This window comes from Oryctolagus cuniculus, chromosome 1, assembly GCF_964237555.1.
Source record: "Oryctolagus cuniculus chromosome 1, mOryCun1.1, whole genome shotgun sequence".
In the NCBI taxonomy this organism is placed as follows: Eukaryota; Metazoa; Chordata; class Mammalia; order Lagomorpha; family Leporidae; genus Oryctolagus; species Oryctolagus cuniculus.
This window is the reverse complement of record NC_091432.1, coordinates 51,054,093-51,072,161: the sequence shown is the minus strand read 5'-3', so window position 1 is coordinate 51,072,161 and position 18,069 is coordinate 51,054,093. Positions and strand designations below refer to the sequence as shown.

General features: G+C 42.2%; 1 protein-coding gene across 1 annotated transcript in view; it reads left to right on the top strand.

The window, feature by feature from the left end:
* Positions 1 to 18,069, top strand: part of INSC (INSC spindle orientation adaptor protein) — a 128,926-nt gene that overhangs the window by 63,188 nt on the left and 47,669 nt on the right. Inside the window, exon 6 of the mRNA XM_017348278.3 lies at positions 14,508 to 14,621. Coding sequence (XP_017203767.3) covers positions 14,508 to 14,621 — 114 coding nt within the window. The remainder of the gene's footprint in view (positions 1 to 14,507; positions 14,622 to 18,069) is intronic.

Sequence of the window (18,069 nt, the reverse complement as noted above, 5' to 3'; positions counted from 1 at the left end):
CTTATGTTTTCTCTGATCGCTGACAACTAACCGAGCACCAAAAAGGAAACCTGTTAAAGTGAAATGGACACCATGAGAAACGGTGACGTGATCAGCCCTTGCCCTGAACAACTTAATATGTTATCCCTCTTAGTATTTTTTTGTCAGTTCTACTTAATACTATTGATTTTTAAAGTTTTTTTAAAAAGGTTTTATTTATTTCTTTGAGAGTTAGAGTTACAGATGGAGTGAGGGAGAGACTAGAGAAAGGTCTTCCATTCACTGGTTCACTCCCCAGTTGGCTGCAATGGCTGAAGCCAGGAGCCAGGTGCTTCTTCTGGGTCTTCCATGTGGGTGCAGGGGCCTAAGCACTTGGGTCATCTTCTACTGCTTTCCCAGGCCATAGCACAGAGGTGGATCAGCAGTGGCACAGCTGGGACTTGAACTGGTGCCCATATAGGATGCTAGTGGTGCAGGCAGAGGCTTAGCCTACTACACCACAGCGCTGTCCCCTAAAGTGACCTTTCTTGGAAGATGTCCACCAAAATCATCTCTAGCATCTGTGACATGAGATCCTTAGCCCTGGGCTGAGGCCTCCTGGATGTCCAACCCAACTCTGCATTTCCCAGGTATGGAAACGACAGCCCAGAGAAAGAAGATGCTTATTGAAGGCCACACAGCAAGGTGATGGCAGAACCTGGCATCTCCCATTACATGTTCAGTATGGTTGCCCCAGCTTCAGTCTTCTTTGTGGAACTATCATTCACAGTGTACCCAGTGGATCTTTACTTAAGCGCCTGCAGAGAATAAGGCTGGAAATTTGGGACATTTTGGCAACAGAACCAAATCTAGAAAAGGCATGAGGTCCAGCCCCTGCCCCTAGGCAGGCTCCTGTTGGTTCCAGAAAGTGGGAGGGATTTGGAGCCTGACAGATCTCCTTTCGAACTGGTTTACCAGAGGACCTTCGTCAAGTTCGTTAGCCTCTCTCAGCCTCCCATTCCTCATCCACAGAAAGAGGAGAGAGAGGACTGAGCAAACACATATGGAAGGGGCTTGGCACATGCATGTAGTATGGGTTAAATACACATTTCTCTCCCCTGCCCTCTGCTATTTTTAAAGCCTCTCAGGATAGCAGATTTCATAAGGTTTTCATTAGGAAAGGTATTTATATGTTATTTATAGTTACAGAAATATCGTGCTACATATTTGCCATTCTTTTCCCACAAATAACCAATCCCTTTCCATGTAGACTTCTCTCCAAATTCAGTCATTCTCCCGACACAGTTCCCTCTCTCTCCTTCCCGTGTATGTACCTCCTTTGGCACAGGGCACGGGCCTTTAGGGCCTGGCTTATTTCAGTTTTATCTTGGGTCCATGCTCCTAGGCCAGCATCTCACATCAGTTCTACTTTCAATCACAGACCACCACCCAAAGGATACCCTCCCTGTTCTGAGAGTCTAGAACAAAGGGGAGGGATTGCTGAAGGCTTGGGAACTAGGACAGGTGCTTCTATCTTGATGAGCCAATGCTGACAATCACATGCAGGGTCAGTAATGGCTCAAGCTGGGGACAGTGCCCTGAACTGAGCCCTCAAGTCCCAGAGGGAGCAGTGGGACATGGACACAAAAAAGATGAAGAAATCAAGGGAGTGATGGGTGAAGAATATTGAAGCACTGGGAATCCCGGATCTCCCATGTTGGGGGAGGGACCCAAATACTTAAGCCATCACCTGCTGCCTCCCAAGATGCACATTAGCAGGAAGCTGGGCTTGGGAGCAGAGCCAGGACTCAAACCTAGGTACTGTGATATGAAGTGCATATCAGAAATGTCTTAACTGCTATGCCAGATGCCCACCCCTAGAGTCTTCACATTAGAAACTCCACAGAGGACATGGGTGACATCAGAAGATAGTCTTGCTGAAGGCAGAGCAATTTGTATTCAGTGTTCTAACTGTGTGACCCAAATGCTGTCCCCTAGGATGCTAATAATAATGATTATTAGTTATTACAGGATTATGCACTTGGGTTGTTTTTGTATTAATTAAATAAATCCATATCAATCAATTAGTTAATTTAATTAAACCGGTTTTTTTGTGGCATAATTCTTTTGACATTCCATTCTGCACTTAAAATCTTTCCAAAGGTCCTCAGATACTCATAATACTTCTTGTCTGTCTTGTAGCTTCCATAGGAAGGAATTTTGGTTTGGTTTGTTCATGCAGATATCTCTAGTGAATAACACAATACCTGGCATAGAATATTCAACAGGAGCACAGATTTTATTATTTTATTGGTAAATGACCTACTTGTTTATACTGAGATGATGGTGTTTCCAGAGATGCACTTTGGGAAATATCCTTTTAGCACTTGGGCATCTTGTCAGTTCTCAAGCAGAGGAATCATTCTCTTCCCCCATGTCTGTCGTTTTGTCTGTCTCATACACACACACACACACACACACACACACACAACATGGTGATAGGTGCTCACAATGGGGTAGTATTAATCTAGCACTACTCTACACTGATCTTCCCCATCCTGGAATGTTCTGTCCAGTTTCAGGCTCTCGGTGTATTATTGGCAATGAGTATACTTGGAGGAAGCTTCTGGGGAAAGGAGGTGCTGAAGATCAAGATTTTTGCAGAATATTTGGAGGGTCAGGGGGTGGTTAAGCTGAAAACTGTGCTATCTAGAAGGTTCTGTGCTTTAGGGACCCAAAGGGAAGATAGGTTTGGGCCAGTGGATCGAATCTACAAGATAATCCTTGTAAACAGAAGTTTGTTAGCACACAGTATACTAATTACCATGATTTGACCATTATATATATAACTTATACATGTATTAAAATATCACATTGAGCCCCATAAATATCTATGATTGTTATGAGGCATAAAAATAAGATGTTAGGAAAAGAAGTTTGTGGAGCAGCAGGGCTGGCCAGCAATTTAAGGAGCTGACTTAGGAACTGCGCACTGCTGAGATGAGCAAGCTGTGGCTGGGAGGACATGGGCAGTAGGTGGACGTTGGACTGAATGAACTGTAAAGTTTCTTCCATTTCTTCCATTCTTGGTAGGATGTAATTCTATGAATTCAGGCACTGTGGAGTAGTGAACTAAACATGGAATTTGGAGGACTATCAGTTTAAATCCTGACTTCTACTTATTGGTTATGTAAACTTGGGCAAATTACTTAATTTCTCTGACCCTGAATTACCTCCCTTCTACAGTGGAATGTGGTTCAATTTAAATGAAATAATACATGAAGGATTGGTGGCACCCTTCTGAGTGTGTCATCTATTCTATTCATAAGTGACCTGCTTTGCCTTAAGAGAGACCAGCAACAAGCTTTGCTAAAGAGGTCTCCTCTACTTTCCTGATTGTTGATTAAGATAATTTAAGTACTTGGTAGGGAAGGAGATAGTTAAAGGTTAACTGGTAAGATGCAGCAATGGGAAAATGAATGAGCAATGATGAATCTATCTGGGAATACAGGGTTAGCCATGTGGCAGATAAAGGGAGAAAACTTGGTTTATAAATCATTCACTTGAGGATGACTTAGGGCATGCTCTAGTAAATCAGTTGACTCTCCTCCATATCTTGGAATCCTTGACTCAGCTTCATGTGGATAGATGTTATATTCATACATTTATTCATTGAATCAATCATTTTTATTTTTGTTTAGTGTTTCACATTTATCCTAATAAAATAGATTAAGAGGCATAGCTTTGGCTCTGTGGTTAGGTGAGCTTGTTAAAACTTTTATCTTGCAACTAAATTTCTCCTTGTCCCTGGTTGAATTGGACAATCTCAGATTTCACCTGAGGGATGCACCTGTCTTCCAACAGGGATCAAATGAGAGGGACCTTCCTAAGAGAAGAGAGGCACTCATTTGAGCACACTCTGTTCCTTCTTCCCAGACAACTCATCCCACACTCTCAGTGAGTGACATAGAGGAGTGGGGAGCAAGCCAGCAAGGTGGTGTTGCCGACATCCCTATCTAGGTTGGAGGCAAGAGTGTGTTGGGGTGCCTTAGGGGAGCAGGTTGGCCATCTGTGCAAGCAGTCCTTTCTCACCTTCATGAAGCCATTCCCCCAGAATAACAGCCCACACCTCTTTGCGGATCTTTTTGGAATCACCTTGGGGCAACCCTAGACCTTGCTTACAGAAGGTTCAGAAATATTATGGTTATTAAATTGGTTCCTAGATTGATTTGCTGCCACTCAAGCTCAACATTTGCTTCCTACTCCATGAGAGGTCTTCACAGTTCATGGAAAATGAGTAATATGGAAAAATATGCATAAATTTCACAATTCTTTGCACAAAATAGACTCATCTGGGCTGATGCTTAGCTTAGTGGTTAAGGTAACTGCATCCCACATTGGAAAACTTGTGTTAGATTCTTGGCTTCACTTCTGATTCGAGCGTCCTGCCAATGCAGACCCTGGGAGGCAGCAATGATAGCTCAAATGTGAGATCCTGCCACCCATGTGGAAGACTTGGGTTGAATTCCCAGCTCCCAGCTTCAGTCTTGATCTGGTCCTGGCCCTCACAGGCATGTGGGGAGTCTGCCAATAGGTTGAAGTTATCTCTCTCTCTGTGTCTCTGTCAATTTTAGACAAAAATAAATAAAACGTTTGTCTTAGTTTTTCCATGAACTTCTTGAAGTTGCCGTGTATTTTCCAAGCTCAGGTTTTGCACAGCTATTTCTGATACTGGTAAGCAGAGGCTGCAGTGAGATTAAATGGCAACATAAACACAATGCAAATGTAACTGCAAGATGAGAAAAATAAAGATTTGCAAAATTTTGATGTACTGCCTATCCTATTTTAAAACTTCATGGAAGATAAATAAAGGGGAAAACTATCTAGAATCCATTTACTCTTGAGAATAATTCAAAGTTCCAACTCCATAGGTAAATGCCATTTTTTCAATTTTCTTATTCTCTTCATCTCAGCCAGCCATGGTGAGGCTCCCAGGGCAGGGTAGGAGTGGGATAAAGTTGTATTTCCTTCAGCAGCTGCAGTTCAAGCTGTTTGTATAGTAACAGGAAGGTTTTGAGCAGAAATTTTCAGTTTCTCCCAAACAAAATTGAAAGGGCTGTTAGTGCACTGGATGCACAATAGTATCGCAGCACTAGCCCTACAGTCATAGAGAGTTAAAATAGGCCAACCCTCAGTTCCTAGGGCAGAGACCCCAGGCAACATTTTGCCTTGGGACTCAGCCTAAGGATTTGCCAAAGGCCTTAACAGACTCTTGTTTGTGGCTGAGAGAAAGTGGACGGGTTGAGGGTATGGTTTTGGTTGCAGCCTCAGCAAGATGTCAATTTGTTTCTGTTGTCCACAGTCCACAAAGATTTGTGGATAGACACTCACTGGGAAAGCAGGCACTATAGGTTAATTGTGGTATTGTGTTTACCATATATGGGAGAAAAATGTCTCCTTTCTCACTGAAAGGCATTTGATAAGATTTTTATCTTCCTGCAAAGTCAGGAATTTGCAGCTACTTTACTAGGACTTGCTTGACTTACATTCTTTCCCATCCAGCATATTCAAGATGTCTTCATTCCTAGCCTCTGCTAAATGCTGACTTAAGCTCCTTGAAGTGACTTAGACCAGTGCTCTTCACATTTGCTTTAACTGCACTGCATTATCCAGGGTCCCAAATATTTCCTAAGAGAAATGTAAGCATATAGAGTTTCAAGGAAATCTGTTTCCAGATCTCCAATCTTTATTTGTGTTCTTTCCTAAAAATAATCTTCCCAATAATATTCTGAGATTTTGATATTCCTTCTATCACTCTCCAAAGAAAAAGTCTTTATCACCCATCCCAAATCTCACGGTGTTGCACTGCCATGAAGGAACCTCAGGGAGAGAGTGGTGACTCAAGCCAAGGAGAAGCCATCATGAATGAACCGTTAAACCCTGAGGTCCCTGTGAATTATTTCCTTGTTTTTCACTTGTTTCTCTTGAGAGAGACGTTAGAAATTGTGTATTTTTTTCCAGTGTGGGAATTTTCTGAATTCAGATATGTGGTACACTGCGTGTGAGTGCGTGCTTGGAGGGGTGGTTCTGAAAGTTTCCCGCTTATTTGATTTCTTTCATCCATTTATGCTCAAAGTAGTGCTCGCATTATCTGAGGTTTTGCTTTCTGTGATTTTTAGTTACCTGCTGACAGCTGTGGTCTGAAAATATTACCAGAGTGGAATGAGGAATTATGATTTTTTTTGAGAAAGAGAAACCACACACTCATAGCTTTTGCCATGGTCTATTGTTTTAATTGTTCTCTTTAGTATTGGTTGTTAATCTCTTGCTGTACCTAATTTATAAATTAAACTTTATTTCAGGAAAAACTGTGTATATTTGATCTGGTGCTAGCCAGAATTTCAGGTATCTACTGAGGGTCCTGTAGCACATGCCCCATGGATGGTGTGACTACTGTAGGGTATTGTTCTTGAGAAACATTCTCCTTAGATCAAAGCAGAGAGAGCACTATTTCCATCAAAACAATTCCTTTCAGCTGTTTTTTATATTCAACTCTCAGTTGTCATATTAGCTGGAAGGAAAAGCATTTTTGAAGATCCAAAAATTCTAAAGGATTTATAATTCTTTTAAATGTAGCTGGAATGTTCTTGAGAATAATCAAGTATTTCAAGATGTATTGGAATACATCTTGAATATGGATACAAGATTTACATGATTTTTTCTTCAGATTTGCTACTCATTGTTTAAGAAAGCAGCTAAAGTCCATTTTCTGGGAATATTCTTTGAAATATTTGTATCGGTTTATACTCTGTTAGCAGAAGATGAAACTATTGCTTAAGATGAACTAATTATAATTAGACTTAAGCATTGTATATCATTTTCCATCTTTAAATGTAAGGAAGATTGATCATAAGAATGCCTGAAATTGATCAAGTTATTTCTGATTTTAAAATTCTGTTTTAATTATTTCCTACAGAAAAACACCAAAGTTCAATACATGTATACAACTCTTTACTGAAGGAACACTGTCTCTTATTGTATTCTTAGATTTATAATTTTTCAAAAAGTTTTATTTGTATTTATTTGAAAGGCACAGAGAGAGAGAGAGAGAGAGAGAGAGAATCTTCCATGTGCTGATTCACTCCCCAAATGGCTGCAGTGGCTGGGGCTGGGTCAGGCCAAAGCCGGGAGCCAGGAGCAAGGAGCTTTATCTGGGTCTCCTACATGGGCTCAGAGGCCCAGCGACCTGGACCATCGTCTGCTGCTTTCCTGGGTGCGTTAGCAAGGAGCTGGATCAGAAGTGGAGTATCCAGGACTGGAACCGGTGTCCATATGGGGTGCCCATGTTGCAGGCAGTGTTTTTAGCCACTATGCTGAAATGCTGGCCCTTGATTTATAGTAACTTAGAACATTAGCAATATATTATTTTGCAGGGTCACAAATTCAGTACATAATTTTATCTCAGCTTTATAACATATACATTTTATTTTAGATCTAAGTTATTTTAATATCAACAGTTTTTAACATTTGTACCTTAGAGAATGATCTTCATAATTATTTATCAGTGGTTTCTAGGATTTCTTAAAACATATCAACACATTTTTTAGTTAAAAATGAAATCAGGTCTTTATTGAGAGAAAGTTAAGTGTGACTTGTCTGATTGGCTTGGCTTGAAAGGACTGTCTTTGCCAATCAGATTAGGGTATTTTCTATAAATTAAATATGTGTAAAGTGTAGCTTCAAGGGTTTGATGAAACATTTGAAGCACAAAATATTTTACTGGAGAAGTGTGGTGGTACTGAAATTAATAACATTTTGAATTTTCCAGATTCTTTCTGAATAATTTGGGTGACCAAAATATTCTAAAATAAAAGTCTATGATTACTATTTATAATTAATTGATAAGTCTTGATGAAGTACTTTTCTAATTTGCCTCAGAACTTGAGAATGAGTGAGGGAACATCTCTAATAATTGGGTAACAAATTCTTTTGTAAATCAAGTCTAGTGGTTTCCAATTCATTGTTCTCACCAGAATTAAGGACTAATTTACAAGAGTTATCAGCTTCCAGATAATAAAAATAGTGTTTGATGATAGGTCACATAATTTAGAAGGTGCGGCAAGGATTGAGCATGTGGCTGTATAAATTCCTGTTCCCCCTTGGATTTATGGGAACAAGATTTTTCAGAGTTTATAGTTAAACATATAGCTTTCAGCCAATATTCAGTCAAGGATAAGTGTATGAATATGAAAATCTGAAAAGGATAAAAGCCTCATTCATCTCATTGAGATATATTTATAACAAAACTTTAATTTTTGGGATTGATAATCATTCAACAAAATTTATAAACTATTTTGTTTTGACTGATTATGCTAATAATAAATGTAGTGGTAACTCAATCAAGGCAATGTTTTTAAACTTTTGGAGACAATAAACAATGACAAATAAAATTAAATTTCAAATTTCAATGGGAAGTATGATAATGGTGATCAATATAACACTTAAAACATAAATATATTAAGGTAACATTCTGAGGGAAAATTAGAATGGGAATATACATATAATGAAGAAAAGATGCAAAATGTTGAAAAATAGGTTATTTTTCAATGGATGATGATGGTATCAAGTTGTTTTGGTATTTACATTCCATTGACTACATCTCAAAGAATGATGTAATGGTTTTATTTATGGCAATATTTATGGAAATTACATCCCTTCCAACATTGTGTTTTAAATGTATGACAAAAAATTTTAGCTATCGAATTCAAAATGTGTAAGAGGTCACTCATTTCTCAAGTCAGGGACAAATGAGCAACTATTCCTTTGGGATAGGATGCAAAGGCACTTTTAGTTCTATATCGTCATGGCTGTTGTCCTTGCCTCTTGCTAGAAAGTTGGTTAGCCCTTAAGATCCCTGTGTTGCATATGGAGAATCAGCCTCAGAAAATCCCTAAACTGAGACCACAACTGATGTTCCTGTGGTCTGGCTCCGTGGGCCTCGTGAGGACCAGCCCCTCTGCCACGTGCTTCTCAGTGTACTAACTTTCCACACCTTTTGAATATTTCAGGCTTGAGTAGTATTTCTTTTTTTTTTTTTTTTTCCCAGTAATGAACTATGTCTCTACTGTTCTCTTTCCTTCTGTCAATCTCTTTTTTCTAAAAAAAGAAAAAAAGATTCATTCATTTATTTATTTGAAAGGCAGAATTATAGAAAGAGAGAGAGAAAGGTCTTCCAATTGCTGGTTCACTTCCCAAATGGCCACTAGAGCCAGGGTTGGACCACGCCAAAGCCAGGAGCTTCATCTGGGTTTCCCACCTGGTGGCAGGGGCCCAGACACTTGGGCCACCTTTTGCTGTTTTCCGAGGCACATAAGTAGGGAGCTGGATCAAAAGTGGAGCAGAGCCGGCGCTGTGGCTCAGTACGTTAACCTTCTGCCTGCAGCAGGTTCCCAAATGGGCTCCAGTTCTAGTCCCAGCTGCTCTTCCAATCCAGCTCTCTGCTATGGCCTGGGAAAGCAGAAAAGATGGCTTAGACGCTTGGGCCCCTGAACCCACGTGGGAGACCTAAAAGAAGCTTGGGCACTTGTTCCCATGTGTGAGTTCCTTGTCCGTGCTTCATCCCGGCCCTGCCTTGGCTACTGTGGCCATCTGAGGAATGAACCAGTGGACAGAAGAGCTCTCTCTCTCTCTCTTCCCTGCTTTCTCTCTCCAACTCCGACATTCAAATAAATAAGTAAATCTTTAAAAAAATTGTTAAGAGGAACTCAGTTGAATTTTTAATGTTTTACTTTCCTTCTTACATGGATGTCTTTCTGTCTGGCTCATAGAGTAAATGGATCTGGATCTGAGCAGCTTTCCCCACTTATATTTCCCTTTGCATTCTGGCACATTCTTTTATTTTTCTAGCAACTCTTAAAGACTTTAGGATTTCCTTCATTGAGACAAATGGAATCACTTAAGTTCTGGGTCTTCCAAATTCCTCCAAATCCAACAAATCTTAACCACTTTTATCTTCCTAAATTAGATATCCTCACACAAAAGATATTTTCCCATCTGAACATTTACTAATCTACATTTGGATTAGGCTGTTGTTTTGTCTAGCTCTTCTTTAGTATGTCCAAACTTCATGTATTTCTCCAGCATGTTCTCTTGAGACAGAAATGATGTTATGTTCCCACATCCAAAACCTTTCCTCTGGATGTGTATCCAGTAAGCCTTAGCATTATGCATGCTGATCTCTGTAGTCTGTTCCTATGTTCTGGAACACGTTTAAAGCATCAAAACAAAACAAAAACAGAATAAACAGCAACAAAGAAATCCCAACATTAGCCACTTTAATTCTATTCCATGGTTTTAAGGGCCAAGAATTTGGATAGGGCTTGACTGAGTGATTTCCATTCCATGAGGCATCAGCAGAGGTGATATTTAGCTGGAAGATGGTTTGTAGAGGCCTATACAGCTTTACTCACATGTATGGCACCTTGGAGGGCATGGCTAGAAGGCTGGTCTCAGCTAAGAGTATTGATAGAGATCTTGTATGTATACATATATGTGTGTGTGTGTCTGTGTGTGTGTGTGTGTGTGTATATATATATATATATTTCCAACTTGACTGTTTCAGAGTTATCAGACTTCTTACCTGTCAATTCATAGCTCCCAAAAGGCTGTTTCAAGGAGCCTGGGAGCCTGGGTAGAAGCTTCAAGGCTTATTATGATCTGGCCCTGGGAATCCTAGGACATTATGTCAGCCAAGTGTTAGCTTCTGTTGGTCAAGCAAGGCATTAAGGCCAACCAAGATTCAAGGGAAGGAGAATCAGAACACATCTCTCTACAGCAGTAGAAAAGACTGTAGCCATTTTTAATCTGTCACATTTTAGGAACTCCTTTGCATAGATGAGCTGCTCTGCCATGTCTGGTTATGGACTCTCTATCTTAGGCGTTAGGGGGAGGCTTCATAATATTCTCCAGGATCCTCCAAGGAACTCATTTCCACCTGCTCTCTGAGAGCCTACCTCATGTCAGACAGATTTTACTGGGTTGCAGTTTTTTCTTATTGTGAAACAAAACAGATCATTCTTTTCCAATTTTTTACTTAGAGCAGTTAGAGTGCACACATCTCCTTAACTCCTGTTACTCCTGGGTCCTGGTCTTTAGAATTTTTTCACTTGTTTGTCTCATATCTGCCTAGTTTGTCTTTTAATAACATTTATTATCCAGGCTATTTATTTTGTTTTCATTCTTTCACCACTCTTCTCATGATACAGACTGATGAAGCATATTTTTGAAACTTCTCCAATGTCTCCTTGATTTCTTGGGGGCAAAAAAAAAAAAAAAGGATCTTGATTTTTCGAGACTGTATTAGTTTGAAACAGAGATCAGGACAGGAATGGGTAGGCAATTCCTGTGAAGGAAGAAGGGAGAGAGCAGTTGCAGTTTGGAAAGCACATTGCAGGCCTGACATCTCAGAAAGAAAAGGAGGAAGGAGGGGTGGAGCAGGAAGAGAAGCAGACAGAGAACCGAGCCACGGCCACCTGAGAGAAGAGGCTCCTGGCCCAGTCCTGCTATTCTCAGTCACAGCTGGAGTAGCTCAGGGAAAGATCCAACACAAGGTCAGGAGCAGCAGGGTTTCCAGTCAGCTATGCTTTCTGTTGGAGGAGCCCTAGTGACTCCTGCACAGAATGTTAGATGGGAATGAGAGGCCAGGGTGGAGAACCACTCTCCTACTGGTAAGAACCACTAATGCGGCCAGCTAGTTATCCTTGCCTCGAGGCCTCCATCTGCTAGTGCAGGTGACATGAAGTGTCCTGCAGGTATGGAAGGAGATGGATTCACTGACCTCTGAAAATAAGAAATCAGGTACAGAGGGGTCAGGGTCTAGCTTTACCCCAGATCAAGTTTCTGGGTGTCAGTTTCACTAACTGAAATGAGGATTGGACAAAAGCTTTGACCCTTCCTATTCTGACAGATTGTGGTGTTTCAGTAGGGCGTTTGGTCTTGTATCTTTCCAAATGTAAGCTCTGGAAAAGATGCTTACAACTTTTCTTTGTCAGAGATCTGATTAAATGAGGCATATCTGAGGTGTAATTAGTGTATATATGTGTATAGACATTAACATGAATTTATTCTCAGACATAAATGGTCTAATATTAGCAGCTGATTGCAAAAGACATTGGGTTTGAATTGTTTAATGTAATGCTAATTTGCTTCAAGTGCAAACACTAATCAGGAACATTAGGTAATTACTATTTAGGTACAGGACCCCAATATATGAAATCTGCATTTTTACATGAGCATAAGTATCACATGTGTGATTGCTTACAGTAATGATGGGGGAGATTCTAAGAAGTATGTTCATTGTAGAGGGTTGTAGTGACAAGTCTCAGTTATTAATTTTACCTTTTATTGACTCTCCTTCAAGGGCCTCTGCTTAATCTTTGGGTATGATTTTTATATTTAATGTACTTTGAGTAAATACATGTTTAATCTTGGGCTTCTATATGTAGAGGATTAGCATGCTATGCATGTGAGGAATTCCTATGAGTTTAAATAAAGAAGAGATAAAACCATTTATTATGAACCTCAACTCCTTTAAGTTTAACCACTTTACAACTGAGAAAGCCAAAGTATATGGGATTTATCTCAACTGCCCAAGATCACAGAATAGTAAATGCTAATATTTGTGTCTACCAGTAGAAGTCCCTTGTATAAACTAACAGTCTTAAGAAATGGGCACAAGTACCTTAAGAGGTAGACACTGTTGTTTCCACCATTTTATGTATAAGAAAACTGAGGCAAAGGAAGGCTAAATTGCTTGCTCCAGGACATATAAACAGAAGTAGCAGAACCAGGATTTGAATCATATGCACACTCCATTAGCAAAGTGTGTTAAAGGCAAGCTAAGACTAGAACTCAGATCTCCTTTTTTTTTAAATTAAAAAATTGAACAGGCATATACAAATTGTACATATTTATGGGGGTACAATGCGATGTTTTATTACATATGTACACTGTTCAATGTCCAATCAAAGAAAATCTTTTTATCTGAGCATTTCTTTGCAGTGAAAACATCTCTATTTCTAAAACAGAGAAATACCACCTGATTTAACATTATCTATAATCATCCTATTTTGCAGTAGAACCCTGGGGTCCTCATTTCCTTTTAGGTGTCATTTCCATTACACCATGGTTGTTTAAAAACAAATCCATCATTGTATCTTAAAAAATAAACATGGCAGCTGAAATGGCACACGTGGCTGCTCAGAGTACCCAGCTAAGGAATTCTTAACTTCCCCATCTGATGGTTTCAAAGGCAGTCTCCCAGCCTCTATCTGCACACCCCCTAGGAGAAACTTGAGTAACTCGTATTAATTAGCAGGCAGGACTCATTTACAATCAATAAATCACATGCTCCAAAGCAAATGGCTGATTATGAAGTGGTCTCAAGTTACACGATAAGGTTTTTTTCCAGAAATTAGCAAAGCTCTTCTAGGAATAATCTTCATATCTTATTTGTTAGTGAATCTTGCATTTGCTTTTCTTCTAGACCTCTGTTGGTCCTAGTTCAGTCACTCCCAGTGCCTCCAACCATTAGTTTTGGATCCTTGGTCAGGATGGCATTCCTCACTGAGTTACCCACCCTTGGACAGGATTCCCATGTTGCTAAGTTGGCCTGACTATACACCTAATAGAGATGTCACCTGAACAGAAGCCACAGGAGAGTGATTTTCTTGACTTAACCCCACTCTGTAACTCAGATGGAGTCTACCATTGGATAATAGCCATCCAAACTGAGCAGATTCTTTGGTCATAGCTGTGACAACTCATTGGTTTTCTTTATTTTTTTAAAGATTTTTATTTATTTACTTGAAAGTCAGAGTTACACAGAGAGAGAAGGAGAGGCAGAGAGAGAGAAGTATTCCATCTCTGGTTCACTCCCCAGATAGCCACAATGGCTGGAGCTACGCCAATCTGAAGCCAGGAGCCAGAGCTTCTTCCAGGTCTCCCGCGTGGGTGCAGGGGCCCAAGGACTTGGGCCATCCTCTACTGCTTTCCCAGATCATAGCAGAGAGCTGGATCTGAAGTGGAGCAGCTGGGTCTCGAACCAGTGCCCATATGGGATGCTGGTGCTGCAGGCTGGGGCTTTAACCCGCTGCACTACAGCTCCAGCCCCATTGGTATTCAATATGATGGTTTATTTCACTGATATTTTCTGTTCTTGTTAGGAGTGAGTAGCTCAAGAAAATAATCCGGTGAGTCTGCAGGTATTGAGAGCCGATTTTCAGTTGAACTGAAAATACATTCCAAATGTGTTGCTTAAGCCCTTAGGTTTGAAATGAGCCCTGATCTCTGAAATATAGCTCAGACCTCACCGAGGTCCATGCCTTTCCCAAAGCCAGAGCCTTGTTGCCCCACCGCGGGGCAGTAGAGGAAGCAGGAGTGTAGATTCCATGGGGACTGTTGGGGGCATGGGTCCACTGGGTATTCCATTAAGGAAGATGATCAGAGCACAGATGGGTATGTAATAGGCTGATTTTTCTTTTTCTTCTTAGGCACTGGTGAGAAAAATCGATGCCTCAGACAACATCTATACGACGGAGTGCAGCACAGGGAACCTGTTCAGCCTGACCCAAGAGGGGGCTGCCTTGTGTCGCATCATAGCTAAGGTGAGCTGCATAATCTGGGGCCAAATGGCAGGCCCAGGGGAAAGGAGAGGGAGATCCCTTGTTCGGTGGGAACTGCTGGCTTGGAAGGTCTGTTCTGGCTCCAGCATTAGCTTGCTGCCTAGCCTTAAGAGGGTCACCTTCCTTACCTGGGACTTGGTGGGTAGCCCCTCTGATTTCATTTCTAACTTGATGGCTGTTGCCCCTAGATCTTCCATCTTTCTTTCTGCAGTGTCTATCATATGTATCAAACCTCCTTCCCTATCTCCATATGTCCTTCCTTCCTTGATAGCTGTGGTACCCCTGGTATCCACAGGCGAAGTCTAAAACAAAGACCACCTGATGTATAGCGTTTTGATTTATCTGGCCCATTGGCATCCTGTGTATAAGATTATGTAATGTTTCTGACCCCATTCAAAGGAAAAAGATTAAGCCCCCTCCATATCTCTTTTTTTATTTTTATTTTTATTTTTTGACAGGCAGAGTGGACAGTGTGAGAGAGAGAGAGATAAAGGTCTTCCTTTTGCTGTTGGTTCACCCTCCAATGGCCGCTGTGGCCAGCGCACTTTGGCCAGCACATTGCGCTGATCCGAAGCCAGGAGCCAGGTGCTTCTTCTGGTCTCCCATGCAGGTGCAGCGCACAAGCACTTGGGCCATCCTCCACTGCACTCCCAGGCCATAGCAGAGAGCTGGACTGAAGAGGAGCAACCAGGACAGAATCCGGCACCCTGACTGGGACTAGAACCTGGTGTGCCGGCGCCGCAGGCAGAGGATTAGCCTATTGAGCCTTCCCCTCCATATCTCTTAATCCTTTGCCCATAACAACTTGTACCACATAATCATTAGTGGTAGTGTTATCAGGAGAAATAGGAGGAATGGGTCTACAAAGATGACAAAAATACCTGAAATTCAGAGGCATTTATTCTTGAGGGCCCTGTGCAGCACCTCATTCTCCTCCTATGCCCCTTGGAATCCTGTGAACCTCAGCATCTGGCTATATGCTCTGGAAAAACAGGAGGAGAACTTGACTTTCTGTCACTTTGTCACAAAGGACGCTGGCCAGTGCTCAGCAGGCATCAAGACAACGTGGGTTCAAGCCGGCGCTGTGGCTCACTAAGCTAATCCTCTGCCTTGCGACGCCGGCACACCGGGTTCTAGTCCCAGTCGGGGCACTGGATTCTGTCCCGGTTGCCCCTCTCCCAGGCCTGCTGTGGCCAGGGAGTGCAGTGGAGGATGGCCCAAGTACTTGGGCCCTGCACCCCATGGGAGACCAGGATAAGTACCTGGCTCCTGCCATCGGATCAGTGTGGTGCGCCAGCCACAGCGCGCCAGCCGTGGCGGCCATTGGAGGGTGAACCAACGGCAAAGGAAGACCTTTCTCTCTGTCTCTCTCTCTCACTGTCCACTCTGCCTATCAAAAAAAAAAAAAAAAAAAAACCACAAAAAAAAAAACAAAACCACGTGGGTTCCTAAATCCACCTAGTCTGTGCCTGTCCAGTGCTTTCCTCCTCCTTGCAAATGGAAATGCAAGGGCTTTTCCAAGAAAAATGAAAAGAGAGAAGAGTTTAGGCTGAACTGGAACAGGCTCCATTTCAGAAATTCATTTTAAATCTTCTTTTAAAAAATATTTTATTTTCACTTTGTTTTAGAGAGACAGAGACAGGCACAGACACAGACACACAGAGAGATCTTTCATCACCTGGTTCACTACTGAAATGCCTATAACACCTGGGCCTGGGCCAAGCCAAAGCTAGGAAGGAGCCTGGAACTCAATCTGGGTCTCTCACATGAGTGGCAGGAGCCCATGTATTTGAGCCATCACCTGCTGCCTCCCAGAGTGTACCTTAACAGGAAGCTGGAATTGGAAGTGGATCTGGGACTCGATCCCAGACGCATTGATAGAAATGTCCTTACTGGTGGCTTTGCTCCAGATGCCTGCCCTAGTTCATCTCAACTCTGGTTGCATCCTCTTCCTCTCAGTTTTTTCCTGCATGCTGACCCTGTGCAGGTCTGTCCTGGTGCTGTGGTGGAACGGACAATTGCTTCAACCCTTCAGCATCAGTTTAGTGATTGACTTCAAAGGAAGCTAGCTGAATTTCTTTTGAAATGATGACTGTATTTTCCTTCCAAAATGAGTTGCAAACACTGGCTGGGCTTGGGCTCCAGGTGTGGATGTGAGGCCTGGGAGAGGTGAGACTTACTCTGAATGGCAGCATGGGACCTGAAGGTGTTTTATACTTTTTGAAAAGCACAGATCTCTGAGGTTCCTCGGGATGAAACTTTGCTGGGCACAGGCTCTGAAGCTGCAGGGGTTCTGTTCCAGGGCTTGGGCACTCAAGATCTCATCTCAAGTGCTGCTTGATGTAGACAGCTCCCCCTGCCTGCTTTTGCGCTCCTCTTTCAGAAAAGCAGAGAAGGGACACTTGTTCAGGGCTGAGCCAAAGCTGGTGTTTCCCTCAGAGGTAGCCTCCTCTGGGAACGAGGACTTAGCTCCACTTTAGCGCTGATCCTAAACATTTGCATTTGTGGAAAGGCCTGGGGATGGGGCCTGAGAGCAGCGCTCATCCCACCTCTGTCCTGAACTCACTGGAGGTGGTTGGCTGGGCCACTGGGGCACTGGCTCCCGGTTCATGATCTGAGGAGGCTGGGCTTTGTGGTATTTAAGAGGCCTTCCAAATCCACCATGCTGCCTGGCTTGGTTGGCGCTTTTATGGGAAAACTCAGGATGTAATTTTAGTTTTATTCTCCATCATTTTTCAAAATAAAGGTAAGTGATCTATTTTCCTCATATACTCACTGTTTTCTCCATTTCTCTCTTTAATCCTCCTACTATTCCACCCCTACCTCTGCTACTTAATTCTCCTGTTTGCCCTAACACTAGCTCCCAGCTCTCAAAAACAGTACTTGTTTAAAGATTTGGAATGATCCTTTGAGTGTTCGCAGAGCCTGCCGCAGGGATACGTGCGTCTCACTGAACATGAACAACAAGGACAATACGAATTACTGTGTGTTGGCTGCTTCCCTGTGCCAAGCCCTGTTCTGGCACTTTCCACACAGGTGTCATGTCGTTTACACGCCTCTCTCTGACATGGGCATCGGTGACCCTGTTTTACAGATATGGACTCCAAGACACAGCAGTTGGATGTCTTGAGCAACTGACACTTGAAACCAGATTTATCTGGTTTTGGAGTTGATGCCTTTTCTAGGCTACCAGCCCAGTTGTCTAAAAGCTAGAGTCCTCCTCTTTCCAAGCGAAACCCCTATACAATAACTCCATCTCCCTCTTCATCAGCGAATCCTCTTCCTCTGCTTCCGATGCAGCACACAGTGAGCAGCTGGTCCACTCCAGGTGTGAGGCTGGCGAAGGCTAGGCTGGGGAGGCTCCGGCAGGCGAGAGGGAGAACAGCCAATCTGAGACTTCTGAAGCTGGAAGTGGTCAACTCTGATGGTG